This window comes from Kogia breviceps, chromosome 7, assembly GCF_026419965.1.
Source record: "Kogia breviceps isolate mKogBre1 chromosome 7, mKogBre1 haplotype 1, whole genome shotgun sequence".
Taxonomy (NCBI): Eukaryota; Metazoa; Chordata; class Mammalia; order Artiodactyla; family Physeteridae; genus Kogia; species Kogia breviceps.
Genome location: NC_081316.1, coordinates 31547633 through 31566924, shown reverse-complemented (window position 1 = coordinate 31566924; position 19292 = coordinate 31547633). Strand labels below are relative to the sequence as shown.

Below are 19292 nucleotides of genomic sequence, written 5' to 3'. Positions count from 1 at the left end.
AGACAAGGTGGCAATGGAGAGGATGATACTGGCAAGCTGAAATGATAAATTATGAGGTCTAGAATGGCCAGGGAGGGGAGTGAAGTTGAAGTCAGTGTTGCCCTGTAATTAAAATTGGGGGTTTAGAATAAGATAAATGGGCACTTGAATCCAGTCTCTGACAACTCTATGTTCTGGGCAGTGGTTCTCAACCTATGGCCTGCATATCTCCTTCAGGGTCCATGAGGTCAATACTATTTTCATAATAATACTAAGATACTATTTGCTTTTTTCACCACATTGACATATGCACAGATGGTACAAAAGCAGTGGGATAAAATTTTCTGGTGGCTTTGCATCACTCAAGGCAGTGGCACCAAAAAATACTAGTAATGATTCTGTTTCTCACCACTCTACATTCACCATTTTTAAAATGCCAGTAAGAAATTTCAGAATGTCTTTGATGAAGCAGTAATAATTATTCATTTTACCAAACCTCCACCCTTGAATAAATGTCTTCTCAATATTCTATTCAACAAAATGCAGAGTGCGCATAAAGTGTTTCTGCTACATCCTAAAGTGTGATGAGCGTGTCAAAGAAAAGTGCAAAACTTTTGGAGTTGCAAACTAAAGAAATTTTTTTTTTAACATGAAATAAAATTGTCAGACAAGCTATGAGTATTCAGACTTGGGTATTTAGCAAACACTCTTTTACAGAATGCACAAAACTAGCTTGTCATTTTAAGGAAAATAATTGACAGTATTTGTTGAGCTTTAAAGTTTCCCCGTACTTATAGGTTTTTTTTTTTTTTTCTGATAAAAGTCAGTGACGATATTAACAATTGTGCTTTTTCATGGTCTATAGTAAAAATACATCAACATTTGGAAGATCGGCATAATTCAGGGAACACATGTTCTCCAAATGGCCCCAATTTGATGTTACAAAATCATGCATGGATAAATGACAAATTCAAAGTACAAGATAGACATATGGATTTTAATGAAAAATCCATATGGAACAATGCATATGAAAGTTCAGTTACACGAAGATTCCACCCTACAACTAAACTTTAAGAAATGACCACAGGTAGAGCTTTGGTGTAATATCAAAGAAAAATATTGACACTTATCTGAAATGATATTAAAATAGTCTTCCTTATTCCAACTACTTGTCTGCATGAGGCCAGGTTTTCTACTTACCCTTCAACCAAAACAACATATTGCAATAGATTTAATGTGGGTATGAGTATCCAGCTGTCTTCTATTAAGGCAGGCATTAAAGTGTTTGCAAACATGTAGATCAGTGTCATTCTTCTCACTACATTTTTTTTCTTTTGGAGTATATAACTATTTTTCAAATGTGTTATTTATATAATTTGAATGGATGTGATAGTTATTTTAAATGAATGAACATAAATTTCTATTTCAATTTCTAATGTGGTAAATATCAATAGATATACCCCTATGCAAAAAGCTCCTTGAGATCCTCAACAGGTTTTTGAAATGTAAACGGCATCTGAGACCAGAAATTTTGACAATTATGGGCCTAGAGAAAGTCATTTAGTCTCTGTAAATATTAGTTCTTTAATCTATGTGGTGAAGCTAATAATATACATGTTCTAAGGCTATTGTAAAACTTAACCCTGATCACAGTTTAATACCTAACTTCCAGAGTAGGGAATTTTACCTTTTTTGTCTACTGTTGAATACCAAGCAGCCAGAATTGTTCTAACACATTGTCGGTCCTCCATAAATATGTATTGAATAAGTTAATAAATTACAAATAAACATGTTTATCAGTTGGCTGCTTGATGTTAATTATCCAAATCGTGTTACATGTTTATATATATTTATGCAGTTTCAATGCATAGGAAGTAATTACCACAATGCCTACTGCATAGTAAACACTTAATGAAACATAAGCCAAATGATAAGTCAAAATAGAAACTGTTGGAGGTAAGTGGCAGGCAAAAGTCTGTCTAATTAAGGCATAATCACAGATGTAATGGGAGTCAGAGAATAGAATCTGAGAGCTGAGTTGCTAGGAGTTTATAATTATAATGAAAGGCATAATGGCACTTATTAAATCTTGTCATTTGTAATGAAGGAATTGGACTAGAAATTCATGAATCTCTGAATCACGCATGCTTTCTTTTCTTTTCTCCCAGCTGTTTAACAGGATATGTCAACAATAGCCTATCCTTCTTTGACCTGAGTGAGCTTGGCATGGGAAAATCTGGTTATTGCAGGTATTTACTTATAAATTATAGTTATCTTTTCTTTTTGCTTTCACCATTCCGTCTCCTCCCTTGAACGTGCTAATGGGCCCATTTAAACTGTCATTTTGGAGTTTTGGCAAATTAAGAACATTTTAGGCCCTCCACATTTTGGTCTCTGTTCTTCAAATTCTTTGTTTTTGTGGATTTTAGGTACCGAGACTACAGAGGTCCTCCTTGGAGTTCCAAACCCTATGAATTTACCCTACAATACTGGCATATCCTCGCTGCTAGATTGGCCTTCATTATTGTGTTTGAGGTTAGTAACAGGCTGATATAATTACTCTAGGTAAATGCTTTTCTGACTGATATATTAGTTGCCTTTTTATTTTGTTAAGATTTATTTTTTATTTATTTTTGGTTGTGTTGGGTCTTAGCTGTGGCAATGAGGGATCTTCGTTGAGGCATGTGGGCTCTTTGTTGCAGGGCACAGGCTTCTCTCTATTTGTGGTGTGCAGGTTTTCTCTGTCTAGTTGTGACTTGTAGGTCCCAGGGCACGTGGGCTCTGTAATTTGTGGTGCACAGGCTCTCTAGTTGAGGCACGTGAGTTCAGCATTTGCGGCGTGCGGCCTTACTTGCCCTGTGGTATGTGGGATCTTAGTTCCCCGACCAGGGGTCGAACCAGCGTCACCTGCATTGCAAGGCGGATTCTTTACCCCTGGACCACCAGGGAAGTCCCTAGTTGCCTTTCTGAAGTCAGTTTCTCACTGACTTCCAAAACAGGACTTGAGTATGTCCCTGTAAAAGGTTCAAATACAAGGAAACCACTATGACATGCAAAAAAGCAAGAACTGAATAATGTAAGTTAAAGAGTATTTATATCAGAAAACTAGGATAATCTCTAGGTCCACGGGTGGACCTAGAGATTATCATACTAAGTGAAGTAAGCCAGACAGAGAAAGACAAATATCATATGATGTCACTTATTTGTGGAATCTAAAAAGATGATACAAATAAACATTTACAAAACAGAAACAGACTCACTAACATAGAAGACAAACTTATGGTTACCAAAGGGGAAAGGGGAGGGATAAATTAGGAGTTCGGGATTAACATATACACACTACTATATACAAAATAGATAACCAAAAAGACCTACTGTATAGCACAGGCAACTATATCTTGTAATAACCTATAAGGGAAAAGAATCTGAAAAAAAATAGATATATGTGTATGTATAACTGAATCACTTTGCTTTACACCTGAAACTAATACAACACTGTAAATCAACTCTACTTCAACTTAGTTTTGAGCCTCCTAATAACCAAATTTAAAAAGGAAAGGTTGTTTTCATCATCTAACAAAAGAACCCATATTTATTCATCGGGGTGGAGAGACATTTTCTGAACAATCAACTCTAATTATAGTTGATCATGTGTATTTGTACAGCAACAGTGCATAATTCAATAAATTATGCCTGAGAACACTTTTATAAAACGTGCACAGATTTTGATGATCAAAGTCATGCAATAATTTTAGATTGTAGTTTGTGAAGAAATTTTGGAGAAGCTACAGTATTATTGCCTTGCTTAAAATATAACCAGCTTGATACAGTGAAGAACTTAGCACTGGAATATATTGAGTATCTATTCATGAAGGTCTATGGAAAAACTTTAAATGCATCTGTTTCCTATGGCCAAAATTATGGAGAGAGAAGATAGCCATACATAAGACTTTTTTGCATATGAAATAAGATTTAATCCAGGACTAAATTCTATTATTTAGTGACTGTTTGGGCCTATAAAAATGTCTCCTGATGAAGTTTGACTTTTTATTTTATTACAGGTAGCAAAAGAGTTTAAAGCATATTTCCAATCCAATGATTCCAAAAAGTCTTTTTTATTCTGTGTGTTAAAATGTACACTTTTTTCTTCTTCATCTTCTTTTGGAGCTCAGGTAGAAAGACTTAATCAAATGCCTCAATTAACAGCAACCTACCATCATGGATCCATAAGCCCAATGATTCCTTTTTTTTTTTACTCTTCATTCCCCATTACCGACCCACTCCAAAAGCACCCACTGTCTTTTCTTCTGTGGAAGATTTTCCACATCTTTATTTGAATATATGTTTGTTTATAAGTATATTGAATATATATGTGTGTGCATATATATATATATATATATATATATATATAGTATTATTTTAAGTATTCTTTTTCAAAATTACCTCAATGGTATTATGTAATAATTCATTTTTATCTCTTACCCATTATTCTTTTTCAGATCTAGAGAGACATCTATCCATGAGATTTATAATTTCTTTTGTCTATGTATGATATTTCATCAAAATTTTAAATACCATAATCCCCTAAGGATAGGTGCTTAGACCTACAATAATTCTCTCTACCTCAATAAATCTTTTATTAAGGATCTTGGGCATGTTACCTTGTAAACATATTTAAGGGTTTTTAAGGAGTATTTTACTCAGGTGTGGAATTGTTAGTTTATACACGTACTCGGTTTCATGTAATACCAACAGATTGCTCTTCAAAATTCTCTTGGATTTTCACCAGATTTTCATAGTATCTGAATTTCTAACATTTTGCAGTTGTATAAGAGTAAGGTAATATTTTGCTTTAATTTTTTTTGTTTTAGTCTGTTTACTAATGACACTGACCATCACTTTTAGTACTAGAATGCCATTTGGGCTTCATTTTTTTGTAAATTTATAACCTTGATACATTTTTGGTTGAGTTACCAAATTTTATGATTTCCTTATATATACTGCATATTAATCTTCACCAGTTATATACACAGCAGATAATCTTTTCCTTGTCCATAACCTATTAACTTTATCTGTAAACAGATAATGTTCAATTTTGATGTAGTCATGTGCATCATTGTTTTCCTTTTATGGTTTGTGCTTATTTTGTAGAGCTTATTTAGGACATTTTCCTTATCTCCAGTTCAAAAACATATTCTACTACATTTTTTACTATTAACTTTACAGTCTTACCTATCACATGTCTTTTTTTTTTTTTTTTTTTTGCGGTTCGCGGGCCTCTCACTGCTGTGGTTTCTCCCGTTGCGGAGCACAGGCTCCGGACGCGCAGGCTCAGCGGCCATGGCTCACAGGCCCAGCCGCTCCGCGGCATGTGGGATCCTCCCGGACTGGGGCACGAACCCGTGTCCCCTGCATCGGCAGGCGGACTCTCAACCACTGCGCCACCAGGGAAGCCCAATCACATGTCTTTATTACCAGGAGTTTTTATCGAGTCTGAGGGAAAAGTTTATTCTCCGTATAATGAAATAATTTTTGTACTGCTTTTTACTAAATTATCTATCCACTGATTTGTAAATCCATCTCTGTAATATTCCAAGTTCCTGCATAGTCATGGGTGTATCTCTGGCCTCAGTATTCTGACTTATCACTCCATTTGTCTGTTCCTGGATCACTATTGCACTGTTTAAATGCAATATTTAAGTATGTCATATCTGATAAAGCAAGTGACCGTCCACCCTGCCACACTTGCTCTTATTTAAAAAAATTATCTTAGCTATTTGTAGTTATTAATCATTCATATAAATTTTAGAAGCCATTTTTCAGGTTCCCCTGAATATTGAGCAAGGACTTAGGTTAGAATTACATTTGTAGAAATCAAATTTTGACTTATTTACAAAATCTGTGCTGTTTCATTAATGAATGTAGAATTTATTCAAATCATTATGTCCTTTAATAGATTTTAAAATATTCTCTTACTTATTTGTACCTTTTTATTTCTAGAAACTTTATAGATATTTTTATTGCTGCTATAAGTACTGTCTTAAACTTCATTATATGATTCACTTGATTTTTGCCGGAATACAAATAGTCTTTCTAAGATGAGCATACCTCCTTGTTTAAGTATCTTACTGGTTCTAGTATTCTGTCTGTTAAATTGGTTGGGATTGTCTTTTCAAATGATAATACCAGCTGCAAATAACGACAGTTTTGTGTGTTTACTTCCAAGGTTTATGTTTCATTGCTTTTGTTTGCCTTACTGTGTTGCTGGAAACTTCAATATGGTGTTGAATAGCAGCGGTGTGAACAAACGTGTCTTTTTTCCAACTTCAATGGAAATACTTCTGATTTTTTTCTTTAAGTATGATATCTGCTGTAGGTTTTTTGTTTAAGATGATTGGTTATGATAGTGTCTTGATAAATGGGTATCAAACTCTAGCTTTAAAAAAAATAGATTTCCTTTTTAATATTAAGCCATCCTTGCATATCAAACTCTCTCTGTAAATCAGTTTATAGGTTTCTCTATTACTATTGTATAGGGCCTGGAGCATATTCTTTCTTACTAATTTAAATTGTAACAAATATTTTTAATTTTTATATCTATACTCTTGAGTCACATTGCTGGCTATTTCTGTGACTATCAAATATTTGGTCAGGAAGGAAGCTCTCGATCTGCTTCTTCATGGGAAAATATGATCTATCAATACTATGCAGTCCTGGGACACATATGGCAAGCCCAGTTAAAAGTGCCTTCTTCCTCTCCACGTAGAGACTACTGTCGCAAAGTCTTTAGGTGAATGGGTTCTGTTCTACAGATCATCCTAAGTCTGTCAATCCGATTTTTCTTCTTTTATGAGAAATTAAAAGACTTATTGTTCATGGGAAAAGAAATAAGATGCATTTATAATAGTTGGAGATAATATTTAAGTAGTGCTTATACTGTGCGAAGCACTCCTTTGAACCTTTCAACTATATTTACTCATTTAATTTTTATACCAACCTTTAAGAGACACTATTATTAGCATCACTTTAGAGCTGAGACATAGAGAACATAGGTGATTTGCATAAGGTTACACAACTAATGAGTGTCAGAGTAGGGTTCAAACATAGGCAGTCTCAGTCAGCATCTGTACTTTTAACCACTGGCATATTACCTTTTGATTTTTGTCCCTGCTTTTTAAAAATACAATACTTTTATCAGTTTATTTTTTAAATTTATTTTTATCATAGAATAAATAATTAATAGAGATAAGATATTTTAGAGCAGTTATAATAATATATGCTTTTAATAGAGTAGAAGTTCTGAAAAATGTATGTGCTGGGGGTTGAGTCCAAATCCAGCATCACAGGTAGGACTGTATTCTGTGTGTTTTGTACACTGTGTATTATAATCTATCAAACAAGGATTGTCCCTGCACGTGATCTCTGTGTATAACAAAGCATATCATAACAATATTGCATAATATATAAGGTTTTTATAGGTGTGAATTTCAGATTCATTCAATGTTTATAACGTGACATCAACATGTCTTTGTTGGAATACTTATGTGATGGAAGGCAATAATTGTATTCCCAATATAATTTTGAAAATATTAATATTCTAGATGGTACATACTGAGTTCCGATGCTTGATTGTAAGGCAAATGCAACATTGTTCGTGGCTTCTGTTTTATAATTAGCATTTCAGAATCGTTGAAAATGTAGTTTCTTCCCTTAAATTTTCAGCACCTTGTTTTTGGAATCAAGTCATTCATCGCCTACCTGATTCCAGATGTACCAAAGAATCTATATGACCGAATACGACGGGAGAAGTACTTAGTCCAAGAAATGATGTATGAGGCTGAACTAGAACATTTGCAACAACAACGGAGAAAAAGTGGTCACCCTGTTCACCATGAATGGCCTTAGTTGATACCTGTTGCCCAGCAGGGGCAATACCATTAGTGGGCATGATGGCAACTTCAAATTCTAGGTGGGATCTAGGAGAAAGGCATACCTGGCAAGACATATGTATAATATGTTACTTGGAAATGCATCACAGCCATCTCTGGGATTTGAAATATCCAGGCTTCTAAGGAAGAAAACAAATGACTCATGACCTTAAAAAAAAATGGTTAAATTGACATTGCAGGAAGCCAGGATCTAATTCTCAGAACCAGCCTCAGGGAGTTGTGTGTTTGGAAACCTCCACCTTCCATCAGCTGCAGTGTAATAGGAAGGGTGATGATGAGGTTTCTAGAGACAGATTTCCTTGTAAATGTACACAAGCCAGGCATGACTTAAAGTATCATGTGGTCCTCACCCACATACTAATCTTTGGATGTCTTTGGAACCTTAGGCTGAGTTGAGATACTTACAAGAAATGGCAAATCAATTATTACCTTTGCTGCCTGAACTCCATGTCCCTTCAGCTTAGTGTTTCATAGAAATTTCCCTTATTTCTTGCTGAGATTTTGGATCTGTGCCACAGGGAATTTATGCTGCTTTACATTGACTATGCAGTTGAAGAGTTGCACATCTTTAGTAGTCACACCAAAAATATAAGACTCCAAAAAGAATACCATTCATTGAAATAATATTCTATTGCATTGGCTACATTCTAACCTGTTTTATCACTGGCAGATTCAGTTTTACTGCATTTTTTTTTTTTTTGCTAAATACCAATAGAGCCACAGAGTTATAAAATATGGATGCGTGTTCTCATATCATTTAGAACATGATGAATCCATATTTTACTGTGGAAAGCTGTTTTATAGTATATTTAATTTCCACCTCCCTGATTTATTACAACACTCTCACAGAATAACTTGAAATGCTGTAAATATGTTGGTTTTCCTTGTACCTTTGCACCTTCACAATATGGAATGCAAGTTACAACTCATACAGCTCTGAGACCAGTTACACAGTATGCCATTGTGGCTTATTTATTCAGGAAAACAGAAGCCAGATGCTTTGCAACACTTAAGCTTTTCCAATAATGTGCACTCTTGCTCATGAGCTGATGAAAACAATGCATGAATATAAATTTATATTATTTGTAAAAAACATACATTTTTTGAGTTTCACTTTCTTTTCATCACTGAAGGGAGTGTTCTGTTATTACTTCTTTGGTAGATTGGTTTGGTTTATTTTTGAAAACGCACTAGAAACAAAGTCAAATTAATTGCGAAAGACATCATTTTTGCTTTGTTGTGGAGTTGCTGTTTCTCTGAACTCTGTATCTGTGAGTGTGACTGTTCACAGGCTGATGTTGTAGGAATGATGACACATTCAACTAAAGAAAGTCTGGTGGAGGCATAAACTGTGGGAGCAGGATGGGAAAGAAGAGAAGAGTTGAATTAAGAAAATATATGGTAGAAATCAAGACACTTTTTCTTGCAAAAGAAATCTAATCTCAGTTTTCTTCCCCTGGGAATGGGGTGCGGAATACATAATCATACAAATAATATGTGATTATTTTTTGTGCAATTTAACAAAGTACAGTTATTTCCAAATTTTATAAAGATCAGATTAAACCCAATGGGAATAAAGCTACTTTGTAATATATTTGCAAGGGTTTCTCTAGCAAGAAAAGTATAAAGTTTCTCTTAACTAGAAAACTATTTTTATAATTTTAACACTGAATTTTTTTTTACTTTTCCTTCTTTCCCTCCATGGAAAAGCTGATAGATTATAGTTGTTGGTTGGTTGATTGGTTTTTGTCAGAACTATTCACTTCCCTGCTTGTCCTCTGACTGAAGGAGGGGAAGAACCTCAGACTCTAAATTTCCCTCCCACTCCCTTGCCACAACAGATTCTTCCATTCAGGTTCCAGAGAGGTTTTGTTTCTGCCACCTGCTTATTCATAGCAACTAATTCTACTAACTACACGAAGGAAATTTGAATGCCTCCATTTTTGTAGCATCTGCATTTCCTTTTTTGTTGTTGTTAGTTAAATGTATACACATGCCTGAGGATAAATACTCTCTATGCCTGTTGAAGACATAAATAAACCTGACATTTATGTCCCTTTCTAAATTAGGGACACAAAGACATTTGTCTTATAGTAAAGAATAATTATAGCTCTGTCCTTGAGAATTCTTCTCTTTCTGAGTTATTTTTATATAACCATATTGATTACTAGAGAGAAAAACATGAAAAGAGAAAGGTGTTTTTAATAAGAAATTATAATACATTGAGTTAGAAAATGTTTTCTCTGATATGTTTTGAAACCGATGGAAAAATAGAGAAACAATGATAAGATTATCTGAAATTTTCCTTTTGTGAAACAATGCAGTAGAATCTAGCTATGCCTTCATCATTGTTGACATCAAAATATTGACAGCCCCTCATGGGTATATCAGTTTTAGAAGACTCTGCTTTAATTGAGAGAAACGTTTTATATCATGGTTTTCAAATGAATACAAATTATTTCTCAAAGATTTATAAGAGACACACTATTCTCAGGAAATCTGTATTACATGAATGCTGCTTATATATTTTCTTATTCTAAATTGTTGTCTTTTCAAACAAATAAATAATATATATATGTGCATGCAGTCAGCCTTGACAAGTTGCACAAAGCTGAAGCGTTTTCATAGTACAGTATGTGGGAAATCGCTCTAGGTTATAGCTGAAATAGTTTGCAGTTGTCTGAGTCTGTGCACGCACTTTGAGATAAAATGCTCCTGAGTGACTGCATGATGAGATACAACTTCTGAATGCTGCACATTCTTCCAAAATGACTCTTAGCACAATCTGTTGTATAATGCAATGAAAAGGAATCTTTTTCACTCAATAAATTTTCATGTGATATGGCATTTTTTCCTGTAATCTGCATGTTAAATTTAATCCGGCTTGTTTTTTAAATATTAAATTGGGATTTGTTGAGCGTGTATGGGGAGAGGGGATTGCTCACTCTTTAGCTCTCCAAGGCAATAGTTTCCTATTCTTGTGGGCCCTTCCCCACTCTTGAAAAGTTTTGACTATGTGTCTTCCGATAAACTCATTGTCATCATCAAGGCATTTGCACATGAAAGTGCAGGTGGAGTATTACATTGATCCTAATAATGCTTTGTGTTGGCAAAGTTGGGGGAGGAAGCTTGATTAGTTCGTCTGTCACACAAGCATTTTCTTTTTTTCACACTTGTGCTGGCTCTATGAATCACCATCAAAATCTCCTTTGGAACAGGAATTTTAGCAGATATAATTCATGCCAAGGAAGGAGGACATATTGGGCCAACTATCAATATGAGGCTACCAAATTGCCCATTTTTTTCTCAACTTGATGGTCAAAATTGAAAATCCAGGTTGTGTAGAGTTGCTTAACTGATAAGGCTGAATTGATTAGTCTGTCAACTGGGGACAGGGAGACATAGACCCAGGGTGTGTTTGTGTGTATGTATGTGTGTGTGTGTGTGTGTGTGTGTGTGTGTATGCATCCACACCATGACTAGGAATTCTTTTTATTACATAAGAACCGGTAAGCACTTATTCTCTGTGAGATATGCCCAACTCAGTCCTGTTAGAGTCATCAGATATTTTCACTCCATTTTCCCCCAAATCACAGTATTATACCAAACTCTGGGAATAGTTGTACATTTTATCCAGGGAATCAGTTAACATCTTATGTCCTTCCTGTTATCCTCAGTAGCCCATTTTAGGAATGGCCTAGAAAACTCAACTTCTGATGGAAAGGTGAGCATTTCCCTACAGACATTTCCGTTCAAAATGAAATGTGCCAACAAAACATAGTCCAAAGGGAAAATTGATTGGGCTTTAGCTTGAATCATTGATCAGCTTAGGTTCTTGCTAGCTAGGATTTACATACTTGTAGTGGTGTTAAATTACCTTCAAGAGTACTTGCTATCTGGGTTCATCTCAGAAACCACACCCACGACCACATTTGATGGTATTCTTTCTAGAGAACACAAATATTAGAGCCTCTGCATTCTAGCCACATTCACATTAAGGCATCTTTTTCATAAAGCAGACAGATTGGGAGAGGAGATTCTTTGTTTGAGACCAGATCCAATTTCTTGGACCATCAAAGTCTACCACCAGGGAGAAGAAGCCTATACATCCTACCTTACAACTTTATGACTACCAATGTGTGCTCCAGCACATTCTCCCAGAAAAAAATGACTGTTCCATGTACAACTATCCCAAAGTGGAAGCCTTGTACACTAGATAGTCAGCTAGGTCGATTCTGCTTTCCATCTTTCCCTAAGAAGGAAGGGGATGAGATTTTCAGGCCTATGCTGGCATTGACTTCTTCAGAATATTTATTTCTATCTCAGTTCTCACTCTTTCTGTGGGAAAAGCAGTATCTTTGCTTTGTTTTTCAGAAAGCAAACATTTCCTAAATTTATTAGTTGAAAAACAAAACTGAATGAGATCCATTTAGATATTCCCCACAAAAATAATTGTCATGTGGATGGCTAGACCCCCGTGGTATTTAAGCTGCCTCAAAACCTTTATAATTATTTTGTCAATGCCACTCAATGCTACCAGGTAAACACTTTAGACCAAATTTAGTACCTTTTCTAACAAGCAGTGTGAGCAGATTTTCCCACTGATTTTGACCCATTGTAATTTTTTGGATGCTGTTCTCTAAGCGAGAAGAGGGGGATTGAATGGCCAGAAAATTCTGATGGCAAATATAATTGTGGAAGCACTGTTTTGGGGTCGGTGTGTTGGGGTACACAGAGACTTTCCTACCAAAGCAAAAATGTCTATTTTGCGGATCCTAATTCGGTATCTGCAGTCAGCACACCCGGCCTTCTTTCTGACTGAGAAACAATTGCAATTTAGTTCATCTTTTAACGTGAAGAAGAAATGAAAGGGTTTTTGTCTTGTTTTCCTTTTTTTTTCTTGTCTATTTTAAGACTTATGAAGCTAAACTAGTAAGCTTAGATTTCAGTGACAACTCTAGCCAAAGAATAAACGTCTCAATTTTCAATGTTGAAGATGAAAATGCACTTAAAATAAGTGCAAAATTTTATCTTCCTAGGATGGGTGGTTATTGGCCTCTATATTGTAATTTTCAAGTAGGAAAGAACTATTAGAGTCCTTGAAGACTAGAGTAATTGAAGAGGGAATTTGGGGAAGGCCAGAAGAGACAGACTGGATTTCTCCAAGTGTTTTCATTCTCAATATGAGAAATTATGTTGCAACCATATATTTAGCCAGATGATTATAAATACTGAGTTTTTTCCTTTTACTCTCAATATTTCCTCTGAAAATCTTAAAAATATGAATCTTAACAATGCCCATTGTTAATCATTTAAAACATTCTTTCCAAACTCTCATAAGAAATTTTAAAGCCAATTTAAGGAAGCTCTTTGCTCTGTTGAAATAAACTGAATCAATTTTTTAGATGGTGTCTTCGTCAACATTATTGAAAGAACTGAACAATAAAGATTCATAAACCTTTATAATGTAGATTTTGAATCAGTCAATAACGTGGTCTGATTGCTCAGTTCTCTACAAATTCTGCCTGACTGTATTATATTGTTACAAATAAGCAATTTAGGGATTGATCATTAATTTTCTTACATTGCAGTTACATTAGGGGACATGAAATCAATACACTACGTGAAATTATTCTTGGCTTTTCAAATGTGTCAAAGCAGACTCTATAATTAGGAACTGTGTGTTATGAATACCTGTGTACACACTTGCTATAACATTTTTAAAAAACAGATGAATTGTTGTTTCTGGAAATTCCTGAGGGCAAATAGGTCAAGTCCATAAATGATATCACCATTATATATTGCTTTTCTTGATATATAGTAACCTATTGTATTGTCATAAAATCTTCTTAATGTTTACTTCTGTGTGTGTGTGTGTGTGTGTGTGTGTGTGTGTGTGTGTGTGTGTGTGAGAAACCCTGGGTAGCCCAAACGTTATAGGCATTATCGAAAACACTGAAAAAGATGTCATGTTATATGACAATATGTCAAACCTTATTTTGACATATGTTTACTTGGTCACTTGGTAGACCTGCCTTACTATATTGTTTAAATAAAATATTTTAGGGAAAATAACTATTTTGTATCCCACTCCTAACCCTGTAGAGAATATTCACATTAATCACTTGAATGCACTTCAATCTGCACTTATTTTTAAAAGAAATAATTAAAATACTTATATATCTATACTTATTCTATAGGCATTTTTTTCTAAAATTAACTAGTTATATAAATATAGCATTAAATTTAGTGGTATTCCAGGGCTCTATGAAAAACCTGCATACAATTTTGGAAATACAAAAATATCATCTTAAATTTTCTGTTGATGTACAGAAATATCATTATCAATGAACATTTTCCATTATAAGGTAGGATTATTTTTCTAATTCGTCATGAGAGTATAGTGAGAGAGCCACTGATATACTGACATCCCAAGTAAGGGCCGTTTTGTGATTAATTAGCCAAACATTTATAACCTTACATCTGTCTTGTGAAGATAGCTTGATATTTCAAATACCAAAAGTGCAGTAAAAGAAAGTTGGGCTTATGAGTGTTTGTTATTCACATAGGTGTTTACAAATCTAGATTGGTTTGGTCGGAGATTGGAATGGAGGAGGAAATAATGGCATTAACTCTTTCCAAGAATTACAAATAAAAATAACCCATTAGGTGATTTACAATCAATTACTAGTTACGCTTGCTTAATTTAAATTTTTGTATCATTTTAATGTACATCATTGGTAATATCAATTAAATTTTATTTGTTTGAAAATAGATTATATCAATACTTCAAGGTTATTAATGCTGAATAAAAGAGGTTAACTCTACAGAAAACTTATTTACCTTACAATATTGAGATTGAGCCATGAGATTTCTAAATATACAAATGTACAGAAGGAGAGCTAAACTGTCTAGTATTTTAAAAGAATTTATTTCTAAAAGAACAATTAAAGAGAGACTCCTCTGTTTTTTCTATTTCCTGATCTGATCTTTGCAATAATGTTTAATTAAGATTGTAATACCATAAAAATATTTCAATAATACTCTCTTTGAAATACTGTTCACAAACCCTGTGGTCTATAGTTCATTTGTTTTTATCTTTAGAAAGAAATGGTATAACCCCATAAAATCACAAAACAATGAAATTTATATTAAAGAAAATTTATTTCAATTAAACAAAGGGAAAAGTCCTCCCCCTTCCATTGTTGTTTAGAGAATCACAGTTGCCATTTACTGTGCATTGAGTGGCAAACTAGGGTTGAGATGCTGTTTATTTATCAAGATTTACATTTATAAATGTAGCACTTAAATCATAGTTATGAATATTGCACTTTTCAGTAATAAAACTTGTCTATCTTTATAACAGTAGTTTTATTTTTCTTTCTCAAGAATTTAAGATCTTTAGAAAAGTTACTCTCTGGAAAATCATATTTTATCTAAACTCATCATTAAAATAGCTACTGTTTGAAAATATGTGACATGACTTTTTTTTGTGTGTGTGTGTGGTACGCGGGCCTCTCACTGTTGTGGCCTCTCCCGTTGCGGAGCACAGGCTCCGGACGCGCAGGCTCAGCGGCCATTGCTCACGGGCCCAGCCGCTCCGCGGCATGTGGGATCATCCCGGACCGGGGCACGAACCCGTGTCCCCTGCATCGGCAGGTGGATTCTCAACCACTGAGCCACCAGGGAAGCCCCATGACATGACTTTTAATTTATAGAATGCATTATGTTTATCTTGTTATTTCTAATTTCAAACTAATTCAGTAATGCATATACTAAACCAGTATCTTGAAAATCTTAAAGGGAAACAGTGAACCAATTTAACTTAAAATGAATACTGGAACGGATACCATTTTCTTCATATACTGCAGACTAACAAGAGTTGAATGTTCCATGCGGGTCAGTCACTGTGCTAACTACTTTAGAGGATTACCTCTGTAAATCCTCACAACAATCCTATTAAGTAGGGACAATTTTTGCTCCTTTTAATTTGTGAATAAACTAAAGTTCAAAAAGCCTTGCCCAAGATTACCAAGATACTTTTTGTTAGAGCTTACATTTGAACCTGAAGCCGTTTGACTCCAACCCCTCACCTCAGTCAATAAGGTGTACTCCTTGCTCCAAATGGTGACAAAGAGAATGTCAGTCATCAAAACGAATTCACTCCAAATGAGTGAAAGAGGCATTGAGGTCATTCTGTTCCATTTTTACCCATATCTGTGAGTATGTTTAAAAGATAGAGGCTGGCATCAAGTTTGGCACATTTTAGGCCATCCTCAGAGCTCTTCATTCATTGCCCCTCTTATTGAAAATATCCCTGTTCACTCTGTGACAAAACCAACCATAAATTTAACCCATTTTTATGGCTTTGAACTTAGCTCTGGACAGACTTTGTACTGCACCTGCGGCCTTGACACAACTCTGAGCTGACATCCCTAGGGAGGAGTGAGGGAGGAGAGGTGTGCTGTGACTGACTGGGCAAATCTGTTGACTCTGCCCTTGTAGTTCCCGTCTGCTTCACTACACAGCAAATGTAGTTTCTATGCACTCTGGAAGATGGTTCCCCTGTGGATCCCCATCTGCTGTCTAGCTAAAATGTTAGATTTTGCATCTGTTCAATCAGGAAGAATCAAGCAGGATACCTATACTGACCTCTAAAAGCTCTGAAATGTGACCTCAGAATGCCATAGGTTCCATCACATGATATTTTTATAATAATATAGTACTCTTTTCCATGTGCAAGTCATTTTATGCTTTGATAACACTCCAGGTGAAAGAATTAGTGACTGAAAAAGAAAAAGGATCCAAAAAACTTTCTGGGAAAGTACTGAGTTAGTGAAATATCTGTAGGATAATTTGTGAGTAAAATTTGTGAGTAAAATGAAAAACTATATGGTACATTTTGGTTTTGTGAAATTCCAAGTGAAAGTTGTATGCCAAATTTCATATAAATATGGCTACTGTATATATATATATAAATTTCATATATATTGCTACTATATATATAGTGCATATGCATATATACATATATATGGGTAAATATATATGTATATATATATATATATACATATATATACACATATATATGTGTATATATATATATATATATATATATATATATATATATATATATACATATATATATAGCTACTGTTAATCTGACTCTTATCCTCAGGGTTTTTTTTTTCCTTCTCTATCATATTGACTAAGCCAGTGAGGTTTGGCCCAGATTTCAACACTTAGCTAATGTATTTCTTAAGTTCTAATTCATAAAAATGTCCTAACTACTAAATCATTTGGAAAGTAATTGCACTTCTCAATTTGCAAATACTTAGATCAATACCTTCATTAACTTGCTGGACCTCAAAAACGTTTTTAGAAATTCTTTTCCTTCTCATTTTCAGATATTTTCCCCAGTGTACTCACTTTTCACTTCTTTCCTCCTATTTCAAAATGTATTTTTCTCATTTCTCTTGTAAACCACAGCCCAATTTTCTCTTCGTCTCCTATTATTTCCCCTCCTCTTTGAGACTGGAGAAGAGAAGGCAAGCAATGGACTGTGGCTTATAAACTCCAGCTATTTTTAAAATTCCTCTATTGATTGTTTTTCCCCTCTTTCTAGCTTCTCTCCCTATTAATAAACACCAGTTTCATAAAATTTTTCCCCGATCTCATTTTTCTTTTAAAGTTTTCTCCTCCTGGGTAACATTTAAACCACCCAGGCTTTGGGACTCCTTATCCCCCTGCCTATTTGGACCATTTCTTCTTACTTTGCTGACACATATTCTTTCTAGGCCTCTTGATCTTATCGGGCCCCCAGAATAAATATCTGGCACCTGCACTAATATACCTGACACTGAGACATTGGTTTGTTTCCTACTATCTTTCCTCCGATCTAGCCCATATGGCACTGGTTCTTTTTTACCCTTTAAGGATTTTATTTCTTTGCTTCTTTCAAAAAGCTTTCACTGCCTCTCCATTTATTAATTCACTTCTTGTTCTGTGGTCCCCTATTACTCCAGAACTTTAACAATTATTTTCTAGAGTTCAACTACTAAGATCTTTACTGCTGTCAACTTAGCCTGATGGAATGCATTGAGCTTTCAGGTGTGAGCTGAACAAAAAGAGTAGAAATCCTGTGGACAAAGCCTTTGGCACCAAAGAAGACCCTAGGGCTACTGAAATCCCCTGTGGGCTGGTAAGCTATCTGCAAGGTTCTTTTACACAATATTGTCCTAACAGCTTCCTATAGGATGTGCCTTTCCTCTTTACCCTGCCCTGGAGAAAGACTCCAGACTTCTTACTGAGCACAGATTGAATTTTTCATTGTAAGATGATAGAAGGGTAGAAGAAATACTACACTGAAAACACAAAGGGAGCAGAGTATTTAGTTATAATTACTCCTACTTACCAAACATACCAGCCTCTCCTTTGCTGAGCAAAATTAATTTCAAGGCTTGGTCAGGACAGCTGTAATCACAAGAATGACTGGAGAGGACTTAAAGAGGACTTAAAGGTGTGTGGGTGGGTTGTGGGGAAGGATCGAAAGCAGTTAAGTGTTCTAACTGCACGCGCAGGATGCAGGGATGTGACCTGAGTTCACATATATGTGAAGGGGGGTGCTGGGGTGGACGCCATTCCCTTGTCTTATCAGCAGTGACAGAGAAGCATTTAATATGTATCTCCCCTCCTGCAAACTCCAACATATTTGATGGTTAAAAAAACTACAGAAAAACCCAACAAACAAACAAAATCCCTGAAGTTTATTATAACACAAAGCAAGGAGACTGATTCTTGCACTACGATGAAATCAAACCCTAGTTTATTCAAAACGGAAGTTGCCGGGACACTTAACGCTTGGCTATTTTTTCTCACCTGAAAGTGGGGTCTTCCAAAGAATAACCTCCAGAATATTCTGGGGAACAGTCATGTTATTTGTGGTCTTAAATAAGTGTAAATTCATATTAGACATCCCTATCTTCTAGCAGGGGCAAGTACAGAAGTCTACTAACCAATGGGCGAGAAGTATGTGGACTGTGTGATGTGTGTGTGTGTGCGAGTGTGTGATATGTGTGTGTGTGTGTGTGTTGCCTTAGAAATGGGTAATCTTCTCTAAAGCCATGTTGTCATAGCTTTTGTCCTTGGGATCATAGCCTGGAACATGGACCAGGCTTTCTCGCCTGAGGCCATTTCGTAAGACAGATTCATCTCCTTGTTTCCAGGTACTTCCATTCTCAAGGTTTTCCTGAGGAAAATGGAAAGACATACATCAGTGGGATAGTCTTAATGTATTCCAAATCAAACTGAGGGAATCTTGCTTAGGCCTCTCCTTTTGGAAAAAAAAAAAGATAGATAAATATGAAA

The 19292-nt window shown here is 35.2% G+C and overlaps 2 protein-coding genes across 3 annotated transcripts in view; one reads left to right on the top strand and one right to left on the bottom strand.

Annotated features, from left to right (window-relative positions):
- ANO3 (anoctamin 3) overlaps positions 1 to 10775 on the top strand; it is a 258988-nt gene extending 248213 nt beyond the window's left edge. For both annotated transcript variants that reach the window (XM_067038079.1, XM_067038080.1), the window contains exons 25-27: positions 2148 to 2228; positions 2409 to 2514; positions 7702 to 10775. In XM_067038079.1, coding sequence (XP_066894180.1) covers positions 2148 to 2228; positions 2409 to 2514; positions 7702 to 7884 — 370 coding nt within the window. In that variant the 3' untranslated portion in view covers positions 7885 to 10775. The remainder of the gene's footprint in view (positions 1 to 2147; positions 2229 to 2408; positions 2515 to 7701) is intronic.
- An 8228-nt stretch (positions 10776 to 19003) lies between these two features.
- SLC5A12 (solute carrier family 5 member 12) overlaps positions 19004 to 19292 on the bottom strand; it is a 45259-nt gene continuing 44970 nt past the window's right edge. The window contains exon 15 of the mRNA XM_059070750.2: positions 19004 to 19173. Coding sequence (XP_058926733.1) covers positions 19021 to 19173 — 153 coding nt within the window. The 3' untranslated portion in view covers positions 19004 to 19020. The remainder of the gene's footprint in view (positions 19174 to 19292) is intronic.